Source organism: Molothrus aeneus, chromosome 1, assembly GCF_037042795.1.
Source record: "Molothrus aeneus isolate 106 chromosome 1, BPBGC_Maene_1.0, whole genome shotgun sequence".
Taxonomy (NCBI): domain Eukaryota; kingdom Metazoa; phylum Chordata; class Aves; order Passeriformes; family Icteridae; genus Molothrus; species Molothrus aeneus.
In genome coordinates, this window is record NC_089646.1 from 68,639,643 (window position 1) to 68,666,326 (window position 26,684).

Consider the following 26,684-nt stretch of genomic DNA (forward strand, 5'->3'; position numbering starts at 1 on the left):
GTGATTCCCGGGCACAGCCTTACACCACTACCACACACAGCCGGGCCCACCTGCTTTTAAGGACTGGGCGGAGCTCGGCCTCGGCCTCGGCCTCGGCCCCGCCTTCAGGCCGCCCTCAGGCCGCCCTCTCTGCGGCCATGGAGGCGGTGATCCATGCCCGGGGCGGGGTTTGCAGTCTCCTCCCCTCCCGCCTTCATTTCCCCCGGTTATGGCGTCCGCGGTCCTGACCTTTGTCCGGAGGCTGTGCTGGCGGCTGCCCTGCGGGACAAGGTGGGTGCCGATCGCTGCGGGGCTGCCCGGCGGGGCCCCCTCACGGGGCGGGCGGCAGCGGCGGGCCCGGGGGGCTTGGTGCCGTGACGGGGGTGTCGGTGCCGTGCTGGGGCTGGGCAGTTCCCGCTGCCACCCGCCGGGGCTCAGCGTGCAGAGCCGTCCGTGCTGCCCTGCCCTGCCCTCGCCGTGCCGCTGCATGCACCGGGCTGCATGGCCCCGGCGTTACTGCACCGGGCCGGGCGCCGTTCTCATCCTAAAAACGGGGGCAATCGCTTTCTGCTACACTTGGGGGACCCCTCCGGCCGTGTCAAGCACCTTTAAGTGTTTGAACACAGTGTGGGAGTGGGAAACCTGTGTTTGATGCCTTCCTGAGGCGAATATTTCGCACCAGAAAAATTGTTGGTTAGGCTGGGGGTGAGGTATCCATGTACTGAAATGTTTAAAAGAGTGTGTGTGTTCGGGCCTTTTCTTGTTTTCTGTATTTTATTTTATCAGTCCCATAGATCATGTAATGATCCCATAAATGGTTTGGGTTAGAAGGGGCCTTAAAGTTAATCTAATTCAACTTTCCTGCCAGGGGCAGGAACACCTTCCAGTGGACCCGGTTACTCAGACCCCCGTCCAGCCTGGCCTTGACAAAATCAAGTTTAATTTTGTGTCCAGCTAATTAGGGCTCCTCGCTAAGACTGTTCTGGCTTTCCAGACAATCACACAGTATCTTCTACGCCTTTATTTATTACATATTGCCTTTAAGCTGTTTCCAAATAAAGTGCTACGTGCAGGAGCGTTGCACTGCAGCAGCTGTGCGCCTTCAGGGTTAGCTGGGCAGTGGAAAGCAGAAGGGGTGGCTTGAGTTGCAATTACACTTGGAATTGTGTGATATACATTTTTATTGGAAATTCCACTGTGAAGTTGCTTGTATATGCTGCTTATAAAGTTGCTTGTATATGAGTGAGAATCACAAGGTATGCCAATTCATAGAATTTCCTCTTCCAATCAAAAATAGCTTAATACTCAAGAAAAAGCAAGGTATGTTAAATATACTTGGTAAACAAGTTCCTAAATAGAGTAGTGAAGCAGAGATTGTCATACCAATAGATTTAAAGATGTGTGATACTCTGATTGGTAGCAACATTCAGATTTGACTGTTAAAATGCACACTTTCATAAATGAAATGCTTTTACTCAAGTATCCAAATATGTCTGTTAGGCATGAGCACATCTTAGCCAGAAAACTGTAAGACATTTATGCATTAAATTGTAATATTTTTCACCCAAAGCTTTGTAAGAACTTATTTGAAGTAAGTACATGAACATTCTAAGACAGAGGGAGAAACAAAGAGAATTGTGTGACTTCTGCCCTCATTTAAAAAAAAGAATTCTCTAGGCAAGCTTTCCCAGCTAAATGATATTAATTTAATGTAGCTAAGTTGTTACAACGAAAGTGAGGGAAAGCAGTTCTAAATTGGGAAAGCACATAAAAGACTGGCTGCTGATCATCATTAGGCTGGTGGAGTCCGAGGTATTTGAAATTACAAGATTCTATGTGAGACAGCAGTTCATAAATCAGTATTTATTAATACATCCTGAACATGGGTTCATGTTTTTAGTATTTAATCAGCTATAATAAAGAAAAATAGTGCAATTTTTCTAATGCTGGAGCACCAGAAAAGTGAGCCTTATTTTTTGTCTTAGCAGTATGCAAGAAGAATTTTATCAAAGACACTGGCAACATTGGTGTGCTGGTGAATTTAGGAAGCATTTTTTGCAGTCTAAACTTGGAAAAAAGACTCTCATCCTTGAAACACTGAAAGAGAAAGACTTGTACAAATATAAAGGCAAACCCAGAATTGCTCTTACTTTATTTTGTTTTGTTTGTTTTTCCGAGCAAGACATTCAGACATGGAACTGTGGGTTCCACAAGCTCTTCTTGTGCTGCCCTGTTGCAGTACCTAATATTTCAAGTTTAAATTCATCTGAGATGGGGGGATGCTGACACAAATGCGCATTCAGAAGAGTCTTACTGAGGCCGTATGCATTTGACAGTCTTTGCACTCAGATCTTTGAGGTGGGGGCCCCCCAACACCACTGCTGTGAAGCCTTATCTGCACTTAGGGCAGGTCGGACAGACCAGTGGGCACCAAATGCTTGGTGTTGAGAAACCTCCATCTGTGCTATCCTTGTTTTGGGGGTTTCCTTTGGGCTAGTTGTAGTGTGATCCCAGCACTGAATGCCTGTCAGTGGCTGGGGGACATCTCCCAGTTTTATGTAGTTTAGAAGGGATCTGACTTGTATGTGCCAAGCACAACCTGGGGGAGTGGAGTTGGCAGCAGTGCAGAAACTTTCTCCATGAGCACTCTCCTGGTCAAACCCAGACAGTAGCATAGTCACACCCAAACTTCCTAGTGTGTTCCTTTGTGTTTCAGCAACTTTAAAGGAGGTCAGATCTTGTCAAAAATCAATTTCCCATGAGCTATTCTTCTATTTCTCAGAAAAGTCTTTTTCATAGCAGCACTAGTAAATGCTGGTCTTTAAGTAAAGTGAATTGAAAGCCAGTTAATTTTCTCTTACACTATTGGCTTCTCCTTGCTTCTGTAGCCTTGTTGGTCTCTCCCTGGGCCTGGAATACTTCCTGCTCACAGTAAATCTCCACTACACTATCTGGTTTTCAGCTTGGGAAGCAGCAGTCTTAAGACTTCGAGTTCACTTCCCTCTGTCTTTTGAGCAGCATTCCAAATCTCTTCTCGGCATCTGCTTATCATCTCATGACAAAACATCTGGATGTTTACAGCCCACCCACATGGCAGGAGCTCAGGTGTTCCAGCACAATGCACAACAGTCCTTATTCAGTCTCTGCAGCCTTCCTGTACTTCTGCCTGGGAGTTTTTTGATCCTGCTCCCTGAATTGCATACTCTTTACTTGGTAGTGCAGGTTTTTTTGCATTTGTTGGTCATTGTCTCAAGCACCCTTTAATAGATGTATGGCAAAGCAGGACATTATAATCCTTCTTTGTTTTCCTTTACCTCTCTCTGACTGCTGACCTACAGCCCCACAGACAACAGCTATGGCTCTTTTCTGCCTTGCTTCCCACTAAGCCAGTGAGGTGTAAAGTCCTGGGTCTTTAGAGCCCAGAGGCTTTGCTTTGCCATGAAATTGTGCTTTTATAAGGAAGTTACTCCACTGAGAGCAGAGGCTGAACTGATCTCTTGCAGCTGAGACTATTTCTTGTTTCATCAAATGATTGTGCTCAGGGGCCTCCTTCTTAGAAGCAGTTCAGTATTCCAGGTCATTCCCTGAAAAAGCTTCTTGATTTCTGTTAATGATGTATCACCTACATCACAGGTTTTTATTTGGTTCTTTTTAATATGTGAGGAGCATGTAAATACATTTTTCCACTGCTACAGACATGCAATAAAATTTCCTGCATTTGAGGAGAGCTGTGGATGCCAGCGCACCCAGAGGACATGTAAGCCTTGCCTTGTGGAAAACCTCTTTGAGGCTACTGCCATCCTGAAGGTGCCTCTGGTCCCCTTTTCTGTTCTGTTTCTTTTTTCCAGGTTTGGCCATGAGGACCTAATTGGCCTCAGAGAGGAAGTCTGCCTTGTATCCCTGGTGGGGAATGTATAGTTCTTTATGTCAGTCCTATTCAGATAGTTGTAGTTGGGTATGGACATACAAATTTTAGGAACTTTGTTCTGACGTTCTCATGCTGGCTGAGCAAAAAGGGCACTATTGCCTCTTCACCCACTTTCCCCCCACCAGGCCCTATTTCTATATTGTAGCAGCTTCCCTTTTCTTTCCTACTGTCTGCTGACATCCCTAATCCAATTCCCTTTACAAGGAGAAAGACTGGATTTTTGCAGTGTTGCTATGAAGTAATAAATCAGACTATATCCTTAAAAACCCTGTTTGCAAACACTCCCGAGTCTCCTGGGGGTGTGTACCAAAACCTCTGGTGCTGGCAGTAGAAGTTGCTTTTATGCCTGAAACTTTTCCCCAGATATGGGTGAGTTGGATCTTGTTTCCCTCCTGATCCCAATGAGGGAAACAAGACCCAACTCAACCCATGTAGGCAGCAGATGTCCTGCATCCTCCTGAACATCTGCCTGCTGACTTCCCCGCTCACTAGCAGTTGAATAGGAATGCATCCTGGCTCACTGACATGGGAAATGTGTCCACGTACAAGGTTTGTGTCTCATCCTCAAAACACAGACCCTGATCCTCCACCAGGAAAGCCCTGTGGAGTGTGGTTTTTACTCACTGGCGCTGTCTTACACAGGCTCTTGCATTTTGGTTTCTGAAGTTTCTCTGAAGTTGTGCCTCTTGGTGCTGTATTTCAGGCTGCTCTAGTGTGTCTTGCTCAGCTCTTTGCTATTCCCTATCAACCAACATCTTTTTCTGTAACAGATTTCCATTTATCAGCCTCCTTGGCTTGTGCTGGATTCTGTAGTGCTCAGGTATTCTGCTCTGCTCCTCCTGCTCAAGATAACCATGCTTATCTTTGCAAACTTCCTTTTGGTAGATCAGGTCTGTTGGTGTTTGTGATCTAAGTTATGTGGGTCACAGACCCTTGCCTGGCCACCAGAAAAGCAAGCAGAACACACACCTATTTTAAATTTTAAAATAGATTTAATAGATTTTAAACCTATTTTTCCCCTAAGCTTAGTCTTTTCTGTCTTGGTGCAAGTCAGTAGGAAGTTTAGAGAGCTCATCATACTTTTCTTACCTTTCAAGTAGTAATTTTTTTTTTGTTTTATATATTAAAGAAACCACTTTCTTTCCTTTCTTGAAACTTTGTGCCATTTGACTTTTGCAGTAGGTTTTTGCAAAATACTGGTAAAATCAGCTTCCCCTGGCATTTTTAAGGTAACTTTCAGAGTCTTTCAGAAGGGTTCTTCATACCACCAATGGATCTTGAATTTCTCTTTAAGGGCCAGGATTCTGAAACATAGTCGCTGGAATAAACTAATCTGCTGTGTTTTGAATATTGGGCTTAACTAGTCAAAGGAATGAACGACTAAATCTCTTAATGGGAAGCTTTCTCTGAAAATACTTGTTTTAATTGCAGGGGTTACTACATCTTGTCTGCTCATGCTGCTTTACCAATACAACTTGAAAGACAAAAGGTAGTGGTGAGATGATTCGATAGTTTTTCAGAAAAGTGTCTTGGTAAACTTCTGTCCTTATGTAAGCACACTCTTAAGCTATTTTGAATGGAAATACACACAGCAGTTAAAATCAACAAAATGTAATCCAGAGCAGCAAGCTGTATGTAGTTGAGCTGGATTTCACAGTCCATAGCTAATATCAAGCCAAGTTGTCTGGAAATCCTGAGGATGGATTGTTGTGGAACACAGCCTTCTGAACAATCCCAGTTCTCTAGGACTCTCTTTATATGTGAGATGCTCCATCTTTGTGGTTCTTTTCTGGTCTCTTTCCAGTGTGACCATGATTCTTGCACTATGGAACTCGGGACTGGATGCAGTAATCCAGGTGTGGCCTCACCAGTGTTAAGTAGAAGAGATTCCGTTCTTAGTTATGAATAAAAATTATTTTTTGAGGATTAGAAATATTGTGTTGTATGGATTCTTTGATGATTCTTTGGCCCTCCAACAGAGCAGCTACTGTTTTTCTGGTATGGTGTTCTGATAATATTTTTTCTGGCATAAGGTCTGGTGTAACAGGAATTTAGCTTATAGAATGGCCAACAATTCTTGAATAATTTGGTCCTTGTGAGCTAAGCATTAAACAGGGCAAATTTTAAGTTTCAAATATGCTGTCATTTCATACCATGATACACATGCTTGTAAAATTCTTACGGCTTCAAACATGTCAGTATAGTCAGCTTGTTTCTGAAACAAAAGAATCTGTTTGGTTTTGTGTTGATTTTCTTAATTGCTAGTATAAAGCCAGACAAAACACCTTTATATTCAGAGGAAGAACTTCCAAGTTATATGGGTTGTCCACCTCTTTCCCAGATCAATAATTCTTCATGATCTCTACCATGATAGCAGAAGCCAGTTTGACAGTTGTATCCTTGTCAAGAAACCATAAGCCATTAATATTAAAGTATGAGTGTTCTTGCTCTCCATACAGCCAACACGATTTGTCCCTGCAAGCCAAATCAAAATGGCATTTTCCTTTCTCCATGGATTTTGAGTATTTGTTCATAACTTTTTGTTAAGTCACCTTGGATAATGATGTGTAAGGAATGTATTGGAGTTTGCTGCTCTCCAAATGCTGCAAATAAACTGAGTGGTTCTCAGCAAATGTCACATGTATGAGTATTGCAGCTCTATATTTTTTCTGCTGACATTCTTATTTTTAACTTTAAAGTGTATTTCTGTCTGTAAATCATCCTGCTTTTAGAGATGTCTTACATGGACTGAGCATGTACAGGAGGTTCTCTCATGATTTCCAGTCAAGTCTGCTGGAAAGAGAGAGTTCTTATGGAGATTTCAGGAGATGACCCTAGTGTCCCTCCAAGCAGCTGTGATGAGGGCATAAATAAAACAAAACTGTGTGTGTATAGAGCACAAAGATCAGATCACTTCATATCTCAGTGAATGGTAATCTAGAGCCTTCATTCTTAGCTGTTCTTTAATGTTGAAGAAGAAGCTATCAAGCACAGCTGAGCCACTTGCACTAAACAACAGTGATTCAGCACTTCAATTTGCCAACAGACACATAATTATCATCTAGTTTTTATATGTCAAAACAGTGTAGGAGTGTAAAATAGTAAAAGCTGATAAGGATTTATACACTAAACTTGTTCTTAGAACAACGCTTGAAACATTCTAATGTAAAGGGGAAAATAATTTGGCTTTCATTTCTTTCTGTTTGTTAAAGTAGCAGTAAGTAAATTGTTTATAGAGTATTTGAACTGATGTTTTCTACTAGTAAGATACATTGGAAATATGAGAACATTAGAAACATTCTTATTGCCTAATAGCAATAAATTTTAGTTACTCCATGCTGAAGTATAGTGGAGTACTTCCAGGGATTATGCTGGTGGAACAGGAAGGGATACATCTTGGGGATTTTTTAGGAAGGCTGGAGTTCTGTCTACTGAGTCATCAACTCCTTCATGTTGTTGCCATGGTTAATAAAACTAGGTATTTCCCCAAATGAACCAAATACATTGATATCTAGAGAATAACTTTGATGCTGATAAGACCCCATGGATGGAACAGGGACTGTGAGCACACGTGCAAGAACTCTGAGCAAATGTAACTCTAAGCATTGTAACCAGCAGCTATTAAGCTAATTTATTAAATGCTTTTAACAAATTTGTTCTAACATGCCGTGGTCAGATCTCTTGTTATCTCAACCCTTTGTGCCCCACACTGGGCATCAAAAAGGACTGTTGTGGTTTAACCCCAGATGGAGTACCATGCAGCCACTTGCTCATGACCTCCCTTCTCCTAGTGTTCACTCCACATTTCCCAGTATAAGAGAAGAAACTTGAAAGGACAGACCTAAAAATAAAAGCCTGAAGCAATTTGCCTTTGTTAGTGTAAAAATTGTCAAGCTGAGGTTTCTTTTAACATTATACACAACTCCTGTTTGAAGGAAAATCTGCCTATACAACTTAAAGGAAGAGTGCTTTGCAGCTGAAAGTCTAACAGGAGCAGCAGGCATTGTTGATTTGGTAGGCACACATGATAAAGTAATTCAATAGCAAGAAAAGAAAAAAAACAATCTGAAAAGAGTATATGGTGAGAAGTGTGTATAGTTGATATGAATTTCTTTGGGAACAGCCTGTAATAAGATGGCATAAAGAAAGAAAAGTTTACCTTTCTTCTACAGCCAGAAGAAACTATCCAGAATTTATCTGTAGATACACCATCTACACTCTCCATAGCTCTCCTTCATTTTTCCAACAGTAAAGGAGCAATGAGTGTTCCAAACATGCCACAGGATGCTCATTTTGCTTTAGCATTTTCAGGTGCCTCTTCTTTTTCCCAGCTCAGGTATAGGTAGCTTGTAGGGGGAGAGTGACAGGAGAGATATGGCAGAAATGAGCCCTCTCACTTTAAGCAGTATAGGAAAAGCTCTTATATTGCTGAATAAATGCTTGGGCTATGTAAAAAATTTATGAGTCCTTAATGTTACATTATTATCTGTTTGGTTTCAGTAGAATATAATCAATGGCATGATGAATGATAACTTGGGGAACCTGCAGATTAAAATTTTCTAATCATTTTTATGTTAACAGCATAGACAATAGCTTCCTCTTGTCAGCAAAATAAAGTGAAGTACAACCTTAAATTTACTGCATGCAGAAAATGCTGCAAGTGAATATGGAAAATGATAAATATTTTCCTGGTTACCAAGGAAGCATGGTACTGCTAATGCTTTGCTCATTGTCATGATTATTTGGTAATTAAACTTTGTTTTTTAAAATCTTGTTAGAGATTCTGATATGAAGACTTGGTGGGGGAATGAGAGAAGTTGGTGTGTCAGGTCAGACTTAAATCATTATTTTCAGATGGTTCACTCACTTTCTCATGGTTACAGTTTAAATACAGGTTTCTATTCCCCTTCCTTACACTCCTCGTTTCCTAGCAGTTGCTACAATTGCCAGTGGTGACAAGCTTTTGCACCAGCTCTGCTCCTGTGCTCCCTGATGTAGCTGAACTAATGATCCAAAGTTGCTATTCCATCTCCAGATCCCTTTTGCCCTCCAGGGAAAAAAATCAGGAAAATTTTAAGGGAGGATCAAAGTGAGAGAAGTGCTACTGAAAGAAGGGGAATGAAGCCTGAAGCTGGTTGGAGTGGTACTGTCCAGGCACCAGCAGGCAAGGACTGCCCCAGTGACCTTGGCAGGGAGCATGTGTGGTTCCTCACTATGGATGGATGTGTCCCCACAGCAGGAACAGGGAGCGAGGAGGTCTGATTTGGTTGCTCTCCTCCTGTGTGACTTCACAGCAGTCTGTAAGAGCAGCACTTGCTGGTGCTGGGGTGGGTGAAGCTCTTAGGATAGGTTTTAGGCTCCTGAACCTTGTATAAAAATTGGAGGTCTGGCTGGCACCTGCAAATCAGGTGTGGGTTGGGCTGGGAAATTTGTGCTGTCTCTTCTTTGCAGGGATTCAGGAGAGGCATGCAATCAGAAGCTTGTTTTAGGTTATAACCAAACACTGAGCACCATGAGGTTTGTGGGAATTGATTGCTTTGTGTCATAACTAAAAAAACAAAAATACCCATATAACTCTTCAAACAGCACCAGCAAACCAGTATTTCATGTAATTATCTCTTGAGATGGAAAGAACATGAGCAGAAATAATGCTGCTTTGTGATGCTGCAAAACTGTGTGTGGGAAATGGCAAGGGGTGGTTGCCATGCCCTTCACTGTTCTGCATGAGGAAAGTGTGGAAAGAGCAATGGAAAAAATGACAGCACCTTGAGATCATGGCAAAGAAGGGATGTTGTACACATGGTCTGAAGTTTTATACATAATGGACAAAAGATGTTGCAGGATTCATCCAAGTGACAGTTTAATGTGCTTCTTGCTACTAACACAACTTCCTGTTCTTTTTCTTGCTTGTCTCCCTAAAGCTACTTAAAATAATGTTAAATGAGTGTTTTCCATTTCTGCCAGGAGTTTTAAACCCAATGTGTATCTAGCACCACCCGCTGCTTTTAATCCTAATAGGATTTTTAACTGCTTTTCTATGTGCTTTATTTCCCCAGGATCTACTAATGTTTAAAAGGAAACTTGTACTAAGTAAATGGAAGATAGATTTCAGGTATATCGCTCCCTTTCTTTTGCTGAGTGTGTCTGATATTTCCTGTGCGAAGAGATCTTTTGACTTCTATTTAATCTTTGAGGAGAGTGCTGTGTTGCTTTAAAAGTTTGAAAGTGAGCAGTCAGTATTTTACAAAAAGTTGGCATTTTTAACTCTTCTAAAGTCCTTATGCAAGGGACAGAACTACACAGAAGTGAGTGGCCTGCCTTTGACAGGCTTTGCAGTCTTTTTGTGATTAATATAAACAGTGAGAAATTACTTTCAGTGTAATTGCAGTCCTAAATTTAAGAGACATTTGAATGTTTATTGCGATAAGGGACATTTAAGTGAACAGGTAGAGTGAATAGGATGAATGAGGAGCCTCCAAGGTATCCTGAATGACTGAATGGCAGCAAAGAGATGTCTGAACCAAGGGAATAAATACGGAATGGTTGTCAACCTGCATGTTTCAGGTTCAGACAGTGATGCCCAGGATTTATTTCTTTTTTCAGAGTGTACAACTTGCGAAGTCCCCAGTGACTGGTCTTGCAGGAGAGCACAGGCGTTTGTCATGGACTCTGACTGCGCTGCCAAGTTGTGACTCATCTTGCTTCTGTCTCTCTGGTGGGAGCTGGCTTTTTACCCAGCTGGGGGAGGTTGCCCAGCCCTCACCACTCTTCTGTGGCTGCCTACAGTGAAGGTAATTTGTAGCAGTGGGGCAGTGGCAACTAACTAGGCACTTGGTGCAGGGCAATAAACAGGAAACTTTGCGAAGGAAATGATTTCACTTTGTTGCAGTGAGTAGATGAGAAAGAGAAATACAGAGGGGGTTTTTGATTGCCTTTCCTAGGCTTCTTTTTCTGCTTGGATTAAAAGCCTGTATGTCAGGTTCCAGGCTCTGTGCCTGCCTTGCATGGTTTCCACAAAGTCTTGTGTGGCTGCTGAAGTGGGGCCTGAATTTGCCCAGTGAGTGACTAGGAAGGACTCAGTGTCACAGCAAGGGAGCAGCAGATGGAGAGAGCAAGCTGTTGCACACTGTACTGCAGCAGCCTCTTCTGTTCCTCTGTCCTTGGGACTGTGGCATGGCACCACTGTGCAGTGCCAGAGGTGGCAGTGCTGCTGTGCCTGCTGAGAGGTGTCGAGTCATCTCTTCACTCTGTGTGATCTATTGGGATTGAGGGGCTTTCTTACTGCTGTTTGTGTGTGCCTCTGAAGAATTAAGTCCTGCCCAAGATGAATTAATTGTGAGATAAATTAATTTTTCCTTTGTGTTTTCATCCTTTGTTGTTATTTTAATAGAGAAATCATAGTAATCAGCTTAGCCTTAGCGTGTTGAGAATTGATGAGCATCTGTGATGTGTAGGAAATGTCTGTAGAGATCAGAAGGCAGAAGGAATGGGGTGGATCATCAATGTCCTGCAGAGATCTGAGCTACAAGCAGCAAGGAAGAATGAAAGATAAAAGGTCTTTTCTTATAAACAGACTTCATTAAACACCTAGGTTGCACAATTTCCTATTACAAAGTAGGTAAGGAGGAAAAGAAGAATGAACCATGAAGTATTTGAAGCGGATAGATAACAATTTTACCAATGTAAAATTAACGCAAACATTTAACTAAGAAGCAAAAAGTGAATATAACCAAACAGCAAAGTTCCTCTGAGCCTGGACTTACTGAAAAATCATTCAACTTTTCCCCAGCCAAACTTTTTTGATTCTCCTAATTGTTTTCTTTTCATCTAACTTCTCTACTTTGCATCCTTAATAAGGTGTAAGTAACTGTGGCCTGCTAAATGCAAAGAAACTCAAACCAAACCAGCCTTAACCATAAATATATGTGTTCATACCTTCAGACCAGCTGCTATGGCATCCTCCTCTCCCTGGCTGCTCAACTTTTGTTAATTTATGATCATTATCAAATTGAATATAAAGGAGATTCTTAAAGCCTTTTTATGACACTGACCGTAGCCAGACTGGAGTGAAATCCAGATTGTCAAACATGGTGTAAACCCAAATCTTCATTTTTAAACACTGGATCTACCTCAGTCATTTCCTAGACTGACAAGAAAATTTGTAGCAGATACACAGATCATCTTGGGGACAGTAGCATTCCAGTAATTCCAAAGATGGATAGTAAAACTGGAAGAAAAAAAAGCCAAACCAAAACAAACTACTCTTCCAGCACTCTCATTTCTTCTTCCTTCTTGTTAATGTGGCTTTAAAAACACATTTGGGAGTAAGAACTGAAAGTGTCATATTCTGGCACTCCAGGACAGACTAATGAAAGAGATGCAGTGTTAGAAATCTTGCATCTGTATCCATTTAGGTGCACTTTTTCCTGTTGAAGGTATTTTTTTGATGCTGGAAACAGAGTCCACAAGTTGGCTGAGTAACCTCCTGGCTATTTAAGGGATGAACTTGTTAAACTCTGACAGGATTTTCTGAACACACCAGCTTGAATGTTGGTTACAGTGAGAGTTGTTTACCCTGTGTTTGTCTGGGTGCACTGTTATCTTAATAAAGGCTTACAGCTGATGAGCTTAATTAACGTGACTTTCTGTTCTTGCAGCCTTTTCTGATAGCCTGTTCCATTTTGTACTGTTCAGATAGGTTTCTTGTTACTGGCATAAGGTTTTGAAGCAAATTTTGAAATCCTTTCACTTTGAAAGAAATTCTGTGTATAACAAAAAATATTCTTTCTGTGTCTGTCATTCAAACTTGGTATCTCCAAAATATCAGAACTTTGACTTTATGAACAAAGAAGGGCTTTGGGTAATAGGACATAAAAACAGTAGGTCTTACAAATATTTTTATAAGACATCATATAGCTGCATAAAATTAAAGAGAAATAAAATTAATGGGGAACAGTTCACATTCTTCACACTTCCTGCCTGCAACTTCTAGGCTTTCAGCAGAAAATAAATTTTCTTTAGAAAATTAGAGCAATGAGGACATTTTTGAGGTAGGCAGTAGAACATCTTTTAAATTCTCATTAGGTGTGTATAAAAAGGCAGTATTTCCGTGATTTTTAAATGATTGTCCTGTAACTGAAATATTAACATTAAATTGATTAAGCATTCTGTCAGTCTCCATTTAAGATACTCATTAATTTTTAAATGAGACTGATTACAAAATCTATCATATATGATGTTCCAACATGACAGGTGTGTCTGTAAGTTAGAATAGGGAAAGTTGGGCCTTTTATCTTTTTACTAGAATAGAGAAGAAAGGTTCATACATAAACTGCAAGCATTTTAAAAATAGTAAAAATGCTTAATGTATATTGCAATTTTACAAAAACAAAAAGCTGTGACAACATGCTTTTGCCCTCTTGAAATAAATCAAAATGCCTAGGAAAAAAAAAGTAGGCTGAATGCTTCCTCTTAAATTTCTTGTATCTACAGTCATCTGGGCCTATAATGTAATGGTGTTGACATTTGAAAGTTGGCTTTTGAGTCCAAACTTTATTGGAGTAAATCTGCTTTTACGAAATATTATAGAATTGGGTAAGGTTTGCTACTTTTGGGGGAGGTTTTGATGGAACTGCCTTTTTCTGGTGGGAAGTTGTTCTCCCAGAATATTTTGACTACCTTTCTTTTTCTCAAGTGTCTACAAGCTGGTTTACTTACAGTCCTTTTCCAAAGTACATATTGAAATTAGTCTTCACTTGTGCTGCCTTGAAAGGAGAGCAGACTTTCAAATTTAAGTGTTTCTAGCTAGAAGCATACACACTTGAAAAGACCACGAAGGAGCAGCCAGGCTGCATACTCATCTTAATTAATGGATGTATAAAGCTGCTAATCATAGAACCATTTAGGCTGGAAAGGGCCTTGGAGATCATCAAGTCCAACCATGAACCCAGTACTGCTAAGTCCACCCCTAAACCATGTCACCAGATGCCACATAGACACATCTTTTAAATACCTCCTGGCATGGTGGCTCCACCACTTCCCTGGGCAGCCTCTTCCAATGCCTGACCACCCGTTTGGATATTAGGAGGATTTTCTTTGCCGATCTAAGCTTCCACTGGTGCAACTTGAAGCTGTTCCCTCTCATCCTGTCAGTTGTCACTTGTGAGAAGATAGTGACCCCCACCCAGCTACAGCCTCCTTTCAGGCAGTTGTAGAGAGTAACAAGGTCCCTCTGAGCATCCTTTCCTCCAAACTAAAAAACCCCAGCTCCCTCAGTTGTTCCTTGCAGGGTTTGTGGCCCAGACCCCTCGCCACCTTTGTTCCCTTCTTTGGAGACATTCCAGCACCAAAATGTCTACCTTGTAGTGAAGAGCCCAGAACTGAATGCATTATTCAAGGTGCTGAGTACAAGGGAATGAGATTTAAATAATTAATAAAAATTAAAAATTTCCAAAGGTTAATTATATCACAGCAAAAGCAAACTTCTAAAGCAACTTTCTTGTGACTTTTAATATGTTTCTTCTTGTTGTTGTTTTGATTAGTGTTGTATGTAATGTTTCACATTTACTTTAAATGTCTTAAAAAGCAGCGTATTTGTTTCTCCTCTAGTCTTGCACAAAAATGAAGTAATGGGATTTTTTTTTTCCCCACTTACTCCCAGGCCAACACAAGCTGTTCGTGTTCCAGTGATTCACCTGCACATGACTGCAGCCACCATGCAGGTTAGCCAGAAGGACTTCCAGAAGGCTCAAGAACAGCTGAAGCTTTTGAAAAAGGATCCTGGGAATGAAATGAAGTTGAAACTCTATGCCCTGTTTAAACAGGTAGGCATGACTTCACTTATTTTGTTTGGTAAGGAGCCTTTATAACCTGAGGGGATGGGCCTGTAAAATTTATTTCAAATACTGGCTGTTCAAATGTATTGTGTGTTAACAGGCTCCTCATTTTATGTGCTCAAACTGTGTTCCTGAAATGTCAGCCCCTTAAAACCTAAATTCTGAGGGAAACCAAACATGTTTTTTCATGCTTTCAGTAGAACCTTTATTCAAAGAAATAGAGCAAAATTACATCCATTGTGTGATGCCTTCCATATAGCAATATTGATTCAGCTTTGGAAAATGGCTTATGCCTAGGCAAAAAAAGAGTAGGCTGAATGCCTCCTCTTAAATTTCTTGTATCTACAGTCATCTGGGCCTATAATATAATGGTGTTGACATTTGAAAGTTGATTTCTGGAGCTTTTTCCTCTTTTTTTTAGTATGGTCATTGTAGGTTTTGTTTGGGGCTTTTTGTTTGTTTATTTTTAAATCAAGGAACTGTTCCTCCACAGTTCAAGTGAAGGTTATTCTTTACCACAGCATGAAAGGAGACCTTTGAAGAAATAACTTTATGCCCATAGCAGGGCTTGTATTGGTATTTCGTGAAGTATTTGTGGATCAGGACTGACTGCAGGGTCAGTACAGGCTGTGGCTTTTTATGTTGAGGAAGACAATCAGTAAGTCATTTAAAAAACCTTAAAGACAGCTTTATTGTTTAATAATAGAGAGCTCATAAATGTCTTCCTTTCCATTCCTTTCCTCTTTCCCTCTTTTTCCTGTCTCACACTTGAAATATTTCTTTCCAATAGTTTATTTTTCTTCAGGAAAAGGGATCACAGAATACTTCAGGATAGCTCAGACTCTTGCAGTTCAGCTGCTCCAATGCCCTTGCTCATAGCAGGGCAAACTTTGAAGTAAGATCCAAATTAATAGTTCCTCTTAAAAGGTCTCTTCACACAGGTAACAAGTTTTAAACGTTCTTTTATAAGTATAAAATTTTCACGGTTTTTGCAGCAGGAGAACTTGACATGCATGGGGGTTTTGGAAACCAGCCTCTCATATTGGCTAGGTGCTTTTGGAAGCCCAGTACGATATTAGAAATAGCAGACACTGAAAATCTCACAGTGTGTGAACTGTCAGAAAATTGTCTGACCAGTATTCCTTCTCTCTGAGAGTTCAATTCTGTATCCTGATCAGATAGGCATTCAGAACAGACATCAGATTTTCTACCAAATCATCTGAACTTTAATCAAAGGTTTAAATAAGTCTGTTTCTCTCTCTTTTCAGGCTACTGAAGGTCCCTGCAATGCTCCAAAACCAGGTATGCTGGACTTTGTCAAGAAAGCCAAATGGGATGCATGGAACTCTCTTGGCAATTTGTCTCAGGTGACAAAACCCATAATTTCACTTAGATACTTCGTAGATTACTCTGCCTTGAAGTGCCTGGTCTTTAAGTGAGTAGCTGATGACTAAAAATATTACATGCTAGTTGAGCATCTCTGCTTCAGCCATCAAAATGTTTCATACTGTATTCCTCTATCACTTCCCTGCTTCAGTGTTTGGAGATTTTTTTTTTAGTGTGTAAGTCTCATTCTACGTTATTACTGCCAGCTTGTAACTGTGTAAGAGATCTTAGGTGGTGACTTGCGATGAGAATAGTGGTTTTTGTATTATGGTGCATTCTGCTCTTCCCTTTAAGAAAGATGGATTGAGCTTCTCACTTCTTAGAACAAAACACAAATCTCTGAATTCAGCATATTCATAACTTGGCCATTTAAAAAATTCAGTCTCTTATGCTGTTGACTAAAAGGCTAGAAAAAACTGGTATATTGAGAACCTCTCTTCATTCTTTCTTTCTCAATATATCTTGATATTTTTAGTATCTTTCATAACCTTTAGAGAAGTCAAGTGAAGCAAGCAGGGAGCATAAAGATGCAAGAGATACATAAGCATTCCTTTTTCATACAGGCTTTAGTAAGTCTGACTGCGTAGAGCTGCCATGGTTTCCTCAGCTACTATCAAATGAAGGAAACAAGCTTTTCAAGTCATCTGTGTCAGTGTTCATTAGGCCTGCTGCTCAGTAGTAGTTGCTGAGCTCAGTCAAAAAGATGCTTTAATATAGAGGAGGGGTTTTGTATTTTTCTTTTTTTTTTTTTAATGAAAATATGGTTGCATAATCTCATGAATATAAGATATTGTTCTGCTTTGGGTTTTTTGGGGTGCATTTTGATATTTTGTTTAGTTTGGGGTTTTTAGGGTTATTTTTGACATGGCCCTGCAGCTTTTACGAGTAGTCTAGAAATACTTAAGGAAAAGAATTGGCTCCTCAAGTTAGAGTAGGGAGTGGATACACAATTTAATGTGCTACTCATTATGGACTATAGAACTGTTCAAAGTATGTTATCCTTTCAAGCCAATAAGTTGTAACAACCAAGTACTTAAAATTCTTCTAAATTACTGCTTACTTTAGAAATAGGGAGACAGGATTCTTTAGGATTCTGTGTGTCATGTTAGTGCTAAATGAAAACGAATGTCTTCAAGCAATTTTAAAATGCCATAAGATCCATTTCAGTGATCTTATTTTCAGCAACACCTATTCTAAAATAAAAACTTTTGTTGGAGAAATGTCTGGCTGGAAAGCAGAAACAAAGGATCCATAGAAATGTGTAAATGCTGGGAATATGACAAAGGTCTCTCTGGCAATCTTAATCATGGGTGGGAGCACTCTTCCAGCAAAATAAATGTCATCATCCCAGCATCTATGCACTTTTCATTCTGTGAATCTATTGCTGCTGCCTTTAAGGTGACTTAAAGCATGTTCTGCAGTGCTCAAATACAATATGTTCCCCTCGTCTCCCCCCTAACTGGAATATATTATAATGAAGATTTTAATTTTCTTTTGCCTGAAGCAGTCACCTTCCCCTCTCCCTCCACCCAGGTACCCATTTTATTAGTACTGTAACTGATTTCAATTGTCCCTTTTCATAATCTTGTGTGTGTTATTTTCTTCTTACTTTTTAAAGTATTTTTTTCTTTTTTTTTTTTCTTTTTTTCCTACCTTATTTTTAAATTTCTTGTCTTTTGTTGCAGGATGATGCCAGACAGAAGTATGCTGAACTTGTCTCAAGTCTGGTCTCTGCAGAATCTGCTCGCCAGAAGAAAGAGGCTTCTCCAGAAGAGGGCAGACACGATGGCTATGAAACATTAATAGTTACTACCAAAAACAATATCACAAAGATAATGTTTAACCGACCTGATAGGAAAAATGCCATCAACCATCAGGTAAAGAAATGAACTTGTGAGAATTAATGATTTTGTTCTTCCTGAAAAAGCTACTTTAATCTTTAAAGGATCCTTACTACGGGTTCAACAGAACTGACTGAAGCATGGTGGTCTGACCTTTGTGAGGGATCCAACAACAACCTAAGGAATAAATATCCAGTACAAAATGAAAGCATTCAGCTAAAATTTTACAGATTAGGCTTTTCTGTGTCTCTTGATTTCTTTCAAACTTAGTATAGGATTATGGTCTAGAGTAAATTAAAATAGCAAACTGCAGGAAGACTGGCCTGTGTTTTGGATGCAAGATTTGACTGCCATGTTGAGTATAACAAAGCATTTGTGCAGCCTTTGGCTCAGTACTGCTGCACGTATGTGTAGGTGATCTTCTGTTTCCCACAGTTATCTTCATGAGTAAGTCCATCCTGTTGAAAGCATCACAATCATCCTGGTTCACAACTGCAGAAATACAAGAGCAGGGTCTTCACCCCACTGCTGCTGATTCTTTAGTATGTTATTTTGTCCACTTAAACTGCTGTATTGAAATTAGCTGTTTCACATCAGTGCTTGTTTTTCCAAAGGACTTTATTTTGTCCTTTAGATTTGCACTGTAAGTTTTCAGTCTTGCAAGCGCGTGTCTTTATGGTCTGAAGTACTTCACGTGTAATACCAAACTTTCTGTGCATGACAAATTTTTCGGCAGTTAAAAGGATGATAGCTAATCTGTCTCTTGAGTTCCTTGTTGTCAATGTCAATCTCATTTTTAGGTTCTTTTGCAGCATCACATTTGTACTTTGTTGATTTTCCTTTTATGCAGATGTACAGAGAAATTATCAAAGCACTTGAAGAAGCTGGAAAAAATGATTCTACCATAGCAGTTATAACTGGTATGTTTTGTATTATACCAAGGTATAGTACTGACATGAAATACCTACCTGTGTTTAGGCTAAGGTAAAACTAAGTGAGGAAATCCTTTCCTCTTTTAACAACCAAAGGTTTTCCGAAGTGTTTTGGCAAATTTTCTTTAAGCTGGTGTTTTAAATTCTCAAGCAAGCTTGCTGTTACATCAAAACATCTTTCTCACCTGAGAAGATGGAATATGGAATACTCCTAAAGGCTTCATTACTCTTGAGTTGCTGCCTATCTGGCCCATCCTCATTGCAGAAAAGTGTCTTTTTAGGAAATTAGCCAAAACTCAAGTTTTGGCTGGTAGCTAAGTAGTGTGACTTCAAGGTGAATTTGGGCTTGACCCTGTTTACTCTGAGGTAATTGCTTGCAAATTCTTCTCCACTGTCTGCTTTACCAACACCTGGTTCCCATTCCCAGGATGCTGGATTTCCTTTCTGTAGCACAGACTGTGCACCTCAGCCCTTACAAGATAAGAGAGGCGATTCACACAATTGAAGCTGGAAAGTCTAACACATTATATAGCTGTGAGTCAACAGCAAACACCTTTGTAAAACCTTTCTGTTCCTTTTCACACAGTGAATAAGAGCACTGCAGTGTAAAGTAGGTCTCATCCTGTGAATGTCCTCATGGAACATAGGGTAATTTAGGCAATTGGGTCATGCAGTAGTCAGCTTTTAAGTGCTTCTTGCTTTTTTGGTGGTGCTTCAAATTGACTTATACATTGAATACCAGCTTATGTTTCTTACTGAAGAATCCATCTTCCAATACAGTGATTTCAATGCAGTGCTGTCAGTATTATGCTTAGATTGCTGTGCCTTTTTTTAAATAGATCATAAAAATCTGAAACTCTACCATATACTAAATAGGTTATTCTGTCTCCTTTTGATTTCTTCATCAGTTTGAAGGTGGGTGAAGGGAGATGCATCAACTTACATTTCCATTGCCCTGTTTAAAAAAATGTTTCTCTCATCTAATTGTTTGGATGGTTGCAAATTGACAGAAAAAAAACCCTAAGGAAGTGTGCAGGGAAAGAAATAAAATATTTTTTCAATCTGATAGTTACAGAAAAAAAAAGAAAATTAATTTTCCCCATCAAATATTTCACAGCTAGCATTCTTTGGCTTTTACTGATTGTTTTTTTCAACAAATTGACAGTCAAAGCATATATTTAAGCCCTAGATGTCCTTTAAGTTATTGTGTATATTTTGAGAAAATCCCTATAATTACTTAATGTTATTAGACACTCAGGATGAAATTCTTTTGCAAATGAGATAAATCAAGGCTTCTCTTCTCTTTCCTACTCAGAAACCATTGGTGCATTTACTCCTATGTGTTCTCTGCAGGAAATGGAGACTACTACAGTAGTGGAAATGATCTGAATAATTTCACTAATGTCCAGCCTGGTGAAATGGAGAAGATGGCAAAAGATGGAGCAGTATTACTCAAGTAGAACATCTCAGTTTCATACGTACATAAGTTACTGTAATGGGAAAAATATTATTTGCAGACATTGTGAGAAAACAACAGCAGAGACCCAGATTCATCTACTTAGGTGACTGTGTCCATGGGCTCACCATGTGCATAAACACAAAGATCCTATGGGAGGAAGTGGTATTAATTGTATGAAATAAATAGATTAATATTAGAAGTCTTTTTAAGTGCAGTGATGCTAAAGACTTGATTTCCTTGTTTAGTCCCCAAAGTACATACAGGTATAATGACAAAAAGATTAAGTGTATGTGAAAAAATTGTGGTGTTTTTGATACCCAGCAGTGTCTACGCTTCCAGGAAATGCCAAAATACCTTCTCTGACAGACTTCTTTGAACAGAGACAGGTGTAATGAGCTTGTTCAAAATTGCCCAGTAATTCTGGGATCTCGGTTCTGCCTTTAAGTTTTAAATTACCTGTTAAATTAATTTATTTTCTAAGGCCGAGTAGATCTGGGATATCATCTCACATAAGGGTCTGCTTCTTTTTTTCCCTTACTTAAGCAGATTTTGTATTCCCTTAATTCTGTATGTGATAATTGCATCTGAGAGATGCTTGCAAATTGGATTGTTTCCTTAGGGACTTGGAAACAAGTGCCTATATATATAAACAAGTCTATATATTGGTGAAAAAGCTAAAATACACAGAAAATCAGCAGTTTTGGTTTATGTTTTAAGAAGTACTGCAAGTAAAGTACTTAGTTTTGCAGCTTTTACTTAGGTGAGTTGTCTGTGGATCACAGTTGCCCCTCAAAGTGCTTATGATGAAGTGTGAGCCTGTTGTGAAGATGTTACTCAGTGGTACTTGGCGAGTGTTCCAGCCTGTGGTGTTTTGTAGGGTGTTCAGCACAATGCAGGGTCTTGTGTGCTTTATGGTCTTTAACCTTGCTCTTGTGAGAAGTTGCTACTACAGAGGCACAGTGTTCACTACAACCAATGCACAGAGAAGCCAGAGAAATGGAGTTCTTACAACATTGTTCTCTTTTGGAAAATGTTTTATTTTGAGAATGCATTTTGCACCTCTTGGATGGAGAAGCAGCTGTCAGATGAAACAAAATGCTGTTTCTCACACGTGTGCAGAAGAGCTCTAGGGAATTCTGTGTTGAGGTAGCATCACAGTGTGGTGCCTGTTGGGGCTTCACTGCAGAACAGAGTCTGTGAAGGGAATTGCTGTCCCATGGGTGGAGTTGGGATGGATGCATAGGCAGAGGGCTCTTGTCAGTGTGCTGTATTCACCAACTGTAGCTGAAGAGGAAAACACTTCCATAACTTGATCACAGGAACCAGAAAAGCTCTGCTGACATGTACATGTTTGATTCTTAGTTGCTAAGGAAATGCAGCTGTTTCAAATAGTTCTTATTTTGTCAGAAATAATTTCTGAAAGGCTCAAAACCCATACATTACATAGTTTCTGTCTAGCTCATGGGTTTTGTAATGCAGTGTCTAATCATGTGTTTTGCAATTTGTTTATATTGGATGAAAAACACTTGAGGTGTGTCTCTTACATCTTGCATCTTCTGTTTTCCCTTCTCTCTAGAGACTTTGTGGGTCATTTTATTGATTTTCCTAAACCACTGATTGCAGTGGTAAATGGCCCAGCTATTGGAATCTCTGTAACAGTCCTTGGTTTGTGTGACCTTGTCTACGCTTCTGACAGGGTAAGTACCTTGGATGGCCTATCCCAAGACAGTCTTAAAGCCTCTTTCTGTATTAAATACTATTTGATTTGGGGTAATTTGAAAGAAAAGAACTCTTCCGAAAAGTCTAAAGGCTTTGTATATCACATCAAGGAACACCTACCTGTATTAATAACCAACACAGGGGTGCATCAGCCACTGATTAACAACCATGGAATTTCCCATGCTGTAGTTATGCTTATCAAGTTACTGACTCCAGCTTAAAGACTTTTCTAAGAGCCCCTCTTCTAAGCTGGTGTGAAATGATGTTTGTAAGGCCCCTTTTAGGCAAAAGTTTATTATGGAATGGAAGTTCAGTAACTGGCTGAAGTAATTAATTGCAGATCACTGATGACTGTATCACTCCTGACATATGTATGATTTATTCACTCAACTATGGCCCATAGGTCTCTTTTTCTAGAAAAATCTTGCCTTCTCTCACTTTCACCCCTCTCATCTGATCTTTTTTTTCTACAGGATGAACCTATTTTTGTTGTTTCTCAGTTTAAAGAACAGTCTATATTCATCCTCCCATGGAATAACCTTAGCCATCAGTGTACTTAGCCTATTAGATGTATCTCAGGTTTACCTTCTCTCCTCAGTTCTTTCCTTTTTTTGAGTTGAACAGCTGCCATTTGTTCAGCTTTTCCTCATGTGGCCTGCAGTAATATTCCTCAGGACTCCTTCCAATTGCTTTGAGTCCCTTAAGCATAGTGGTACAAGCTGGACACACAACTCCAACTCGTGTCTTACTGATGTGAAATGGAGCAGAAGAACTTCTCCACATTCTGCAGGCTGTATTTCTGATTTGACATCCCACTGTGTTATTTGATTTACATACTGGTGATCTGATCTAACACCTGGATCCCTTATTGCAAAGTTGCCAGTAAAACAATTTTCCCTATTGTGTATCTCATGCTACATACCAAGTTGTTCCCAACAAACTTTAATTTGTCCATCAGTAGTATCTTCTTACTCATACCTCTCAATTTTATCAACACTATTTGGAAGTCTAGTCACTTGCCCTCAACATATCATCTCCTTGTAGCCATAAGTTAGTATAGATTTAGTTGAAGTTCAATCCAAATACTCATGAAATGTCTTGTCCTGTTAATATTATCCTTCTTTCATGAATGGCTTGAAGTTCATACTTGAACTTCCTTTTACTTGTATGTATAATCATTGATAAACGCATCTTATTTTTTGCCTTGTATTTTTTTCTAAATCTCTGTATGATTATATTAGTTGCATACTTATTATCTGACATAGTTTTCACTTTCTGTATATTTGTGTTTAAAGTCCATGGCAAGCTCATTAATATTTAGAGTCTGCTAGTACCTTCCTACCAGCACTGGGACAGCTTTTGCTTGAACACTTGTTAACAGTTTTTGGAGGATTTCTATAGGATCTAACCTAGCCTTTCACTTAGATTATCTTTCATGACAGTTTTCCTATTACCTTCAAGTTTATTGAAGCCTTCTCAAAGTTGATTGTTCTCTGTTCTAACAGATTGTTCACTGTTCAGTTCTGACTTGCAATTATGGTATTATTTTGTATGACTCCTTGCTGCATTTCTGGCACAGGCTTTTTTTAGATTTGCTTAACATTTGGTGAAAAAAGATTCAGTGACTAGAATTTTTCAGGAGAAGAATAAACTTGGCTTCAGAAAGGCAAAAATGCTTTTTGCCTCATAAATTATTTGGAATATGTATTTAATAACATTTAAGGCAAATGTGCATGAACATCCTTTCTGTGAAGATTTTGCACCTACACATTAGTTTCTCTAAGTGCTGTATTGAATTAATGTAGCTTCATCAATAGGGTTGTTGGATGTGGAAATAGAGTTACACAAAGTTGGCTGTGGGGTGCACTGAGAGGATGAAGCAATGTTACCAGATGGTATTTGAAGGCTATTATGGCAATAGTTCAGCTGTGTTTGGTGAACTCTGTCTCAGTAGAAGATTTAAAATTAAAATGAAGTCCTAGTATTTCAATTCCATGCTTTGATCTAAGGTTTCCTTTATTTTCTTCTCTTTTTTTTTTTTCCAGGCTACATTTCACAGCCCATTTAGTCAACTTGGGCAGAGCCCAGAAGGATGTTCCTCTTACCTGTTTCCAAAAATTATGGGCTTAGCCAAGGTAAGAATGTCTGCACAGCCTCTGGGATCATCTGACCTTTGTGTGTTGGTAACCTCTGATTGTGACAGCAAGTGTAGTCTTCTGTCCATAGTCTTAATTTCTCTATCTATTTTAGAAATAAGGAAACTAATTTATAGTAAAAAGAAAAAAAAAATGGGAAAAAACCTGAAAAATCAAGAGACAGCAGAATCCTTTTAGAATCCTTTTTTTTTCCTCAGAACAGCATAAATCCTTTTTGCTTCTTTTGATATCCAACAGAAAAAATCTGGGTAGTTTTAAATACTTATCTTATATTTCATGCATTAATATAATTTTGAGTATTAGTATTTTGAGTAATTAGTATTTTTTTGAGCAGGGTTTAAATCTATAAAGAGCAGAGCAAGTGCTTCATAGACATCCAAGTACCAAGAATAGTCTGTTCAGTGAGACACAGCTTGCCAGTACATGTTCTAGAAATTTTGGAATCACTGCAAAAGTGAACACATTTATGATGAGGTAATTTCAGATTGCAACCTGGAGCTCTGCTCAAAAAGACATGCACAGTCCTAGTGAACAGTAGAAGCTGTAGGCCAGTCCCTAGTGATTAAGCCCAAGGGTTGATTCTGGGGTGTGAAACTTGCTTAACTTTTTCTTTATGGCCTGGATGATGGGACTGAGTACCCTGCTCAAGCAGGGCCTTTGAAGTAGACAGTATCTGGAGGTTCCTTAATAATTACAATAATAATCATCACCATCTATTCTGTGTTCTTTTCAGAGGGCAGATATTAACAAGCAAGAAAGTAAAATGAATGTGATGTGGAAGCATGAAGCTTCTCTGTCAGATAACTCAAGTCTTGTGTCTTGTTGAATCACGCTCTTTTGTTTTTTATAGGCAAGTGAGATGTTGCTTTTCAATAAAAAGCTGACTGCAGCAGAAGCCTGTGCCCAGGGACTTGTAACTGAAGTCTTCCCTGACAGCAGTTTTCAGAAGGAAGTTTGGGCAAGATTAGAAGCTTTTGCAAGCCTCCCCAAAAATGTCAGTATTTTTCATTTTTCTCCACCTTGTAAGCCTGTAGCATTCGCAATTCTTCTGCCAAACCTATCCTGTCGCTTGGTTTCACTTCATCCTTAATTGAAATAATGAGGCTCAATATATTTTCCTTCAAGCACAGATTGGTCCCTCTGCTGCTGGGAATCAGATCCTTCTCTTCTACTCTGCATCTAAGACACTGCACTCTCCACAGAGATGCAGTGGCTGAAAAGTTTTAAAAATTAACTGATTAATCCACCTGTGCAGTGCCTCTGTGAGTGCCTTAGGTGGCTTCTTTTAGGTTTTTATTTTGGCAATATTTTATATTTAAGAATCTTACCACTGCTTCTGCAGTATTATTATAGAGTGTGCACCCTGGGTACTCAAGATGACACTGAGTGGCTTTAATTTTTGCTGAACACAGTGTTTCTGCTCCCTAGTTTAGGATTTCCAAGACTACTGAAGTCATGGTGGTCTTGTATTTCCTTGGACAGGAGGAGACAGCTGTGCCAGCTGCTGGTAATGTGAGTGGCATTTGGCACTGCAGACAGTTCAGTGGGTTTTGTTTCTTTTGCCCATCTACCCTGATTATGAGCACTTATGAGCAAACTGCTGGTTTGCTTCCCATGAGCCTTCTCCACCTTATTAGCAGTCTGGGGAATTAAAAACAGCAAATATTTCCAGCAAAAAGATTGACTAAAAGCTAAGAGATCTGATGTTAATGCATTTGGGTTAGGATTCCAGTGTGGGTTTTGTATTTTCTGAAGCATTAAAGTATAAAAAGAAAACTTACCTTCCTAATGTTCCTCTCTTTCTCCTCCAGTCCTTGGCAGTGTCTAAGCAGCTGTTACGAAGTATGGAAAAGGAGAAGCTCCATGCAGTCAACAGCAGAGAGTGTGAAGTGCTGACAGAGAGGTGGTTGTCTGATGAATGTGTAAATGCTATTGTCAGCTTCTTCCAGAAGAAATCAAAACTCTGACCTTCACCAGTAGAGTAATTCACCATCTGGCAGTAGCCTAATCTGCCCTCATCATTGATAAACTTCCTCTTCAAACAGTAACTCTTATACCTTTTCATGTGGTATATCTGTTCTGAGTACTAGGTCAAACCTGGTTCCCAAAATTAATACACTGTTATGTGCCTTGGATCCGTTATGGATGTTTAGGTTGGGGAAAAAGGTTCATTATTCTGTAGGCATCAGTGATGTTTCTGAATAATACTAAAGCAGGTTGTCTTCTAAAGGAAGCAAGAGATTCTCTAGCACTCTGTTTTAATAGCTCTTCAATAAATATCTTATGAATGATTCTTTTTATTTGTCTGGGGCAAAGGAAATACTGTATTAATGAAAAAATAAATAGAAATATTTAATTACCATTGTGGTGATTCTTATTCTTTCTGTGAAACATCCTGAGTGAGAGGGCAAGTAGTTCCTGGGAGCCCTGTTAATGTAATAATCGTACA

At 39.5% G+C, this 26,684-nt stretch overlaps 1 protein-coding gene across 3 annotated transcripts; it reads left to right on the forward strand.

Annotated features, from left to right (window-relative positions):
- The first annotated feature begins 189 nt into the window (after positions 1 to 189).
- On the forward strand, positions 190 to 26,595 carry ECI2 (enoyl-CoA delta isomerase 2). 3 transcript variants are annotated; one of them, XM_066545436.1, is made up of 12 exons: positions 190 to 270; positions 9,964 to 10,019; positions 10,511 to 10,698; positions 14,568 to 14,730; positions 16,011 to 16,109; positions 17,814 to 18,005; positions 18,820 to 18,889; positions 20,255 to 20,357; positions 21,937 to 22,057; positions 24,125 to 24,214; positions 25,086 to 25,229; positions 26,047 to 26,595. In XM_066545436.1, the coding sequence occupies exons 4-12, from the start codon at positions 14,608 to 14,610 to the stop codon at positions 26,200 to 26,202; spliced, it is 1,098 nt and encodes a 365-aa protein (XP_066401533.1). In that variant the 5' UTR covers positions 190 to 270; positions 9,964 to 10,019; positions 10,511 to 10,698; positions 14,568 to 14,607; the 3' UTR covers positions 26,203 to 26,595. The 3 variants fall into 3 exon arrangements, with proteins under 3 accessions (XP_066401533.1, XP_066401541.1, XP_066401524.1); XM_066545444.1 differs by lacking the exon at positions 9,964 to 10,019 and having other exon boundaries at positions 194 to 270; XM_066545427.1 differs by lacking the exons at positions 9,964 to 10,019; positions 10,511 to 10,698 and having other exon boundaries at positions 195 to 270.
- Positions 26,596 to 26,684: the final 89 nt, after the last annotated feature.